Source organism: Neltuma alba, unplaced genomic scaffold (assembly GCF_004799145.2).
Source record: "Neltuma alba isolate B1F8T4 unplaced genomic scaffold, ASM479914v2 tig00012996_pilon, whole genome shotgun sequence".
In the NCBI taxonomy this organism is placed as follows: Eukaryota; Viridiplantae; Streptophyta; class Magnoliopsida; order Fabales; family Fabaceae; genus Neltuma; species Neltuma alba.
Genome location: NW_021637347.1, coordinates 365122 through 372320, shown reverse-complemented (window position 1 = coordinate 372320; position 7199 = coordinate 365122). Strand labels below are relative to the sequence as shown.

At 31.3% G+C, this 7199-nt stretch overlaps 1 protein-coding gene across 1 annotated transcript; it reads left to right on the top strand.

Annotated features, from left to right (window-relative positions):
- The first annotated feature begins 4638 nt into the window (after positions 1–4638).
- LOC114733421 (defensin-like protein) lies at positions 4639–5312 on the top strand. Its single transcript, XM_028920886.1, has 2 exons — positions 4639–4752; positions 4929–5312. The coding sequence occupies exons 1-2, from the start codon at positions 4689–4691 to the stop codon at positions 5096–5098; spliced, it is 234 nt and encodes a 77-aa protein (XP_028776719.1). The 5' UTR covers positions 4639–4688; the 3' UTR covers positions 5099–5312.
- The last annotated feature ends 1887 nt before the right edge of the window (positions 5313–7199 follow it).

Below are 7199 nucleotides of genomic sequence, written 5' to 3'. Positions count from 1 at the left end.
GTTTAAAGAAGTAGATATTAGCAGTATAAGATTACAAATAGGATTGAATGCGCGACTTTTCGCGGGCTCTTGTGTCATTAAGTTATATGACCATTGGAATCAAGCATAATTTTTCAAGTCTGAAAAGAATTGCTCGGCTGGAAATTAAGTATTTTCTGACGGTGTACCTTTACAGCGAGCTCAGTGGATTTGTAGATCCAGATGCTTTTCAATAATGGAAGAATAAAGCGTAGAGGAAAAGGGGAAAAAGATTGTCAGACTTGTTTGTCCAGGTTAGATAGTGTTGTTGCACGGAGTTTAAAATAAATTACTACTTCTGGTCCTTAATATAAAACCTTGTTAGATTTTTATTTTGGTTTTAGATATAAAACTCCAATTCATTTTGTCTCTTATAGTTATGTATTTTTTTCTAAGATAGTCCTTTTAATAATAGTAGTTTTAATTAATATACTTGATTAGTAAAGATATTTTAAGAAAGACAACATCTATTTATTACAAATAACTAACTTAACTTATTTCCTTAATCTCTTTAAATTAGTCAATTAAGTCTTATAATTAGAACGGAAGGTAGTATATTGTTAGTGACTTATAAATATGTTTTGATATATTATGATTTTAAATATAAAACCTATTTTATAATGCATCTCTTATATTTATGACAGTATATTAAATAAAATAGTGATTGGATTTTTGTTTGGCAACTTCACTCGTTCAGTGGAAAGCTTGATTTTGGAAACACGAGATATGACTTGACCTGTGGGGGTTTGTTTGGAATTGGAATTGGAGGTTTTAATTTTTAAAAGCAGCTTCTTAAATTACAAATTAACTATATACAAAATAAATATATGTAAAAAAGTTTTGTTTTGATTTATATAAACAGTTTTAAAGAAGCGAGCGGGACTTTCTTTCTGGCTTTCAGGTCAAAATCATCCTGCAAAAAGCTTGGCATGAGCGAAATTGCAGTCATCTTTGAATGTTTCTTTTTCGTTTCTGAGAAGCGTCGGCAACGAACATTTTCACTGTAACTAATAGAATTAGAGACTGAGGGGGGGAAAAAAAACAAAGGCACCGAACATTTTGTGGAAGAGAAAATCCAAGCGAAAAAGAAAAACAGAAAATAAGGAATGGAAATTGAAAAGTAAATAATTGAGAATCTTGTGGATAAAAACAAAGTTCTTTATGGGTGATTGCGACAAAGATCATGAAATCAAAAGAGGTGAGAAGTGAGCAGTGGCAAAGACGAATGATGGATCACGAAAAGGGAAACCCACGTATGCGTTCAGACGGAAAGTAGGCCCATAATTGTCGCGAAACGCCTCTCCTTTTTTAACACAAAAATTACCAACCAGGGTTGGAAAATGACTAGTCCCTCTTAAAAAAATAAAAAATACTTAGAAGCGCCGACGTTTTTTTTTTCCCCTAAAACGAGACAAACTCCTTTATATATTTACTTCATACACTATAAAATATTTTTAAAACTATAGTTTTCATATGACAAAATAAGGTTCAAATTTTTATTGAAAGAGATGCCCATACTGTACTTTCTTTTAGTTTAAAACCAATATTAAATAATTATATTAAAAATCAACCAACAAGTATTTAGTTGATATGGTAAGCAACCTCAGCCTTTTAATAAGAAAAACATAAATTTAAATTTCAAAAAACATATTTATTAAAAGAGACTAGGACTCCTTGATTAAATCAAGAGAAAAAATCAATCAACATCAACATAGTATTCATTGAAAACAGCACATCTAGACAAAAAGATAAGTATTTAATTTATAAAAGATTTATTACCAATTATTTAATGAAGTTGGTTGTTACTAGCTATACTCTTTATAATAAGCTGTGACTGTTGGCAAAATGATAATAATAATAATAAGTGGGGACTTGGGACTAACGTGGCTTGCTTTAATTTTGTGGAGCATAGCTGAGAATACATGAATAATTAATTAAAAAAATAGTAATCAACATCAATGTATTCTCACGAAGTTATAAAATCAGAGATTGACGTTGGATTAGGCATAAATGAACGGGGCATAAAAGTCAATAACTCGTTAATGTGATAAGCATATAGCGTGCGCCTGCGTGTCATCATACAAAATTCTCCTAAATTTTAAATCGTGTAAAATAAACTTCTTTAATCTTTAAAATTTAATTGTATGATGTAAGATTTTAAGATATTTATTGTAAATTTTTAAATGTTACGAAAATTATCTATACATGATCCAAAATTTAAGAAAAATCATGTAAAATTCAATATTTAATCTATACACACACACACGCAACCAATCTCAGTAGCAGTGGAACTTCGCCATGAAAATATAGTTTTAATAAGTTAGATTTAAAATATCGAACTAATAAATTTTAAAATAAAAAGTATTTTTTAGGATAACTATTAAAAGATAATTTTTATTTTAAATTCTATACGCATTAAAATATTAAATCATCAAGAATATAAAAATATTCTCATAATAAAAGAATATAAAAATAAAATTATATTAAATCTAGATTTTAAACAATTCAGACGGTTCAAATTTAACGCTCAGTGCACAAGAGATGGGCACACAAACTAAATTTACGTAAACACTGGATTGAGCAAACATGTGTTGGCCTTGATAAAAGTTGTTTTAACCGTTTACGTACAATGTATTCACTGTTAAAGGGGTGTTTTGGTAAAAATTAAATTATAATTTTAAAAATATTTTTATAATATACGAAATAAATATATAAAGGAGTTTGATTCGTTTTGTGAAAAAAATACTTTTTAAAAATATTTTTAATCGTTGCCAAATACCCCAGATTAAAGATTGTCAGAATACCATAAGAATTGTCCTCAATTGAAATTATTTATGTTATAATTCACAAAAACACGAAACAAATATGTAAAAAATTCTATCCTTTTTTTTTAAAAAAATTTATCTCAATTACCTGCCTACAAGCATTCAACACTTAAATGCGTAGTTAAAGATGAAAAAGTTGGGACAGATAAGATCAGAAGAAAAAGAAGAGGGGCACGTTGTCAAACTCAAAAAAGGAAAAGCAGAAGGCAGGCACTGACGCGCCAGCACCACCCGTTCATTCCCTTCCTTTTTCCAGATCATTCAGATTTCAAAGCATCACGTTTCCTTCTCTTCTTTGTTTTTTTTTTTTAAATAACCCCTGCGCTTATCACCACTAGAACGGGTTAGCAGGCTGGTCCAGTTTTTTTATTATTATTTTTAAAAAATTTTCCCACCCTCAAATATAATTATGTTTACTCTTTTAGTTTTTTATTTCATTCTTATTATTTAAAATTACCATAATGTAATATATTTTACTTTATATTATGAACTTTACTTATAACGAAGTTAGTTGAGCAAAAAGAAGGTGATTATAATTATGAAACTTAACGAAATAATTTCACATCTTTTTATCATTCTTCAAATTATATCAACATTGAATAGTCATTTATGGTTGAATATTTGATAGTGATTTGTAACATTGCGTTTGCATTATTGTTAATTTAGATTTGTTATGTTTTAATTTGGGATGTATGTTTAATCATTTAGGATGATAAATCATGTATGCTTATAGTAGTATTTTGAAATGTTTGGAACTTTGAATTTCATATTTTATTTATGATAATTTCTATATGTATATTTTATTTTAGGTGTTTAAAAATTAAAATAAATTCTATTAAAAAAAACAGAAGGCACAAAAAAATTACAAAAAAAGTGACGGGTTGGCTGGCCTAACCCGCTAACCCACCTTGGGAGGTTGGGTTGGAAAAATCTCAGCTCACCAGAAGTTGGTCTTTTTAGGACAGGCTCGTCGGTCTTTAAGCCCATCACGAGCCAACTCATAATTAGTGGGTTGGTCCATATTACCAACTCTAATCACTACCGTACTGAAACACTATTTTACCCCATAATTAATGTCAAGAACATTTTATGAAAATGTTTTGGATTCTAAATTTATGCTAAAAACAGTTCACCGCTGATAGCATTGTCGTGTGCATAGTTAGATGTCTTTAATTTAAAATTAAAAATATGTTATTAAAATTTCAAAAGGCTAATTTATTTTCACGTATAATCTAACATTTTTAACAAACAATACTGTGAATTATAAATAATGATATTTTTAAATAAAAATTCCAGGACTAAAAACTCATATAAAATTAAAAAATTAAATATATACTTTAATCAAAATCTTTCAAAGTGGTTGATAATACTTTGAAATTTTAAGTACCATTAAAAAGTTTACTTTTCAAATATTAAATAAAAAGCAAATTAGACCCAAAGATGTTTGGATTAGTTTATAAGTGTTTTTTAAAAATATTTTTTTACAAATCAAAATAAATTTTTTATATATTTACTTCGTAAACCGTTACTTCTGAAATCATGTTTTGTTACTGTCTCAACACTGTCTGAGTACCACCGAAGAAAGTGTGATGTAACTCATCTTTATTTTAAAGGCAGATTAAACACTTAAATTAAAATTAGAATTAAAAAGTAGGCTCCATGCTATGATGGCGCTGTTTTCGTCCGCTTTCAGAAAATAGGATCCTGCTGTTTCATAATGCCACCCTTCGCTATTTAAACACCACTCTGCTTTGCCTGCTTCTTCATCTTCATCTTTGATTCATATACTCTCTCTCTCTCTCTCTCTCTCTCTCTCTCTCTCTTTGTCTTTCATATTTCTCAGGCATGGCTAGGTCTCAGCCTCTAGCTTCCACCATGTTCGTCCTCCTTCTCCTTCTCGTCGCCACTGGTTCGTATCTCCCTACTCTTTCTTCATCCGACCCTTATATTTTGGTTCTACCGTGTTCCGCATGTTCTGCTTTTGCTGAATGGAAACGCACAGATTCCACTTTCTTCAAATCTTTTTCCTCTGTGATCTGTTATCACTGCTGATAGATGATTCCGTTGTTGTGTTGTGATGATCAGAGATGGGGCCGATGATGGCAGAAGCGAGGACGTGCGAGTCTCAGAGCCACCGCTTCAGGGGAGCCTGTGTCAGCAAATCTAACTGCGCCAACGTTTGTCGGACTGAGGGATTCCCCGGCGGCCACTGCCGCGGCTTCCGACGACGCTGCTTCTGCACCCGACCTTGTTGATCCGTCAACTTTAATTTCACTCTCAAGTTGCGCCGTTCGTGCATGTTTGAGAATAATGCTTTTGAGTCTTTCTGAGATGCTTCATTTGCTTTGTCTGTGTCTTTAATTTCTGTGTGTTAGAGGTTCTCATTTTCCTGGGTTTAGGTGAAGAAAGAATGGCTCGTGGTGTGAAAGTGATCAAGCAATAAACCGACTCTTTCATTGATTTGCTTTCCTACCTTTTGCGAAGTTACCATTACTGGTAATAATATTACTATCAACGTTAATACTAACTCCGGTCCTAATTATAAAAACCAGTTAATTAATTTAGGGAGATTAAGAAAGTAAGTTGAATTAATTATTTGTTCTAAATAGGTGTTGTCTTTCTTTAAATATCCTTGCTAATCAAATGTGTTAACTAAAGCTATTATTGTTAGAAGGGCTATTTTGAAAATGTATATATAAATATAAAAGACAAAGTGGATTGGTGTCTTATATTTAGAATCAAAATAAAAGTTAAACAGGATTTTATATTAAGAACAGGACAGGAGGTAGTATAATTTTTGGTTTTAAATTTAAGTTTATTTTAGTTTTAGGGGAATATTTTGGTTTGACTCCTTATAATTTAGTCATCTTGGTGCTAAATTTTCTGCCACGAACGGGTTAAAGTGGTAACGTGAATTTATCATATGATTCCTAGTTAAATTTTGTGTGGCTAACAAAATAAAAAGATAAAGCAGGTCCTTAACATGTCTTAAATCGTAATTGTCTAGCCACTTTTTTCTTGTCGTTAGTTCAATGGGCTGTTTGCTGTATTACGTTGAGAGAACTTATTTCCCTCTTTGAGGATCTACTTCTTTTATTATCTACACAATATTCAATTACTGTGTGTCATTTATTAAATCATATAATTATATTAATTCCTATTATTACTTCGCTTTTCGTCTAACTTCAGTTTCCGGCTCAAAACGGCTTAAGAACATAACCGGTCCAAACGTGGGCTACGTGTCCTTAGAAAGAAAGGAAAAAATTTACTAAAAAAATCTCGTAATAACTCAGTATCATTAGAATTTTTTTTATAATTATATTTTATTGTGGATCTCATGGTAATGTTACCCTGTTACTGTCATCACCAGAAATCATGACTCATGACCACAAAATATTGCGCTATTGTCCATTCGCCGTCGGTGGATGACCAACGATATCTTCTGTGAAAGCCAAATCTTTGTAACCCTACCGTTCACGTGTCATCCGGTCCCTTTTCCTTTTTTCTCCCAGTAATCATTAAAGCATCATAAATCATTGAGAAAATTGAAAAAAACAAAAAACTCAACATGACAAGTCATGATACCACTTTTTCCCCAATTTGATCCTCGCAGAGCATCTATTTCTCTTCTCGCAAATCCATATTCACATTTCACAGTACTGTAAAAGTCTGATCCAAAACAACATCATAATTTCTGACTGTGAAAAGGACAATAATACAGCTGCAAAGAGCAGGAAGCGCCAGCAGGAACAGTGGGGTCGGTCAAGGAGTGGAGCGTCTTCAGAAACGACGTCGTTTCAGAATACGAACATCTTTGCTCTTGGGCGCGCGTGCCGGTCCAAGAGATATCATGATCAGATCCACTTATAGAATTAATCGTGTTTGCTAGAAGAGATCTACTCCTTGTAATTAGTATGGTAATTAGTATAAAAATTAGTTAATTAGTTTGATTATATTAAAAAAATTTTTTGAATTTATATCTATTTTTCTTAAAAAAAAAAAACTCCATTTCTCCTCAAGATTTTACTTGTCGGCAACGTGGGACCGAGCGCGGTTAAATGCGTCGGGCAGGATCTGATCGCACGGGCACGAAGACAAACTTCTACGGATCCAATCGGCCCACAGTTGGAGAAATGGGAGAACTGAGAAGCGCTGAGCAATCATTCAAAATTTGAATCAGAATTCAGAATAGAATATAAATACATACTACTACCTCATTCTGATTATAAAACTTTATTTATTTATAAAATATAAATAAAATCTTATAATTAAAATTAGAAATAATATTTCTAATGTTTAATATAAAATTTAGTTAATTGATATAAATTAAAGAAGTTAGTTAAATTAGTTATTTAT

Excerpts from the sequence above, each read along its gene's own strand:
- LOC114733421 (XM_028920886.1), top strand. The coding sequence starts at position 4,689 with ATGGCTAGGTCTCAGCCTCTAGCTTCCACCATGTTCGTCCTCCTTCTC. Across the intron at positions 4,753-4,928 it reads TCTCCTTCTCGTCGCCACTG|AGATGGGGCCGATGATGGCA; the intron begins GTTCGTATCTCC and ends TGTGATGATCAG.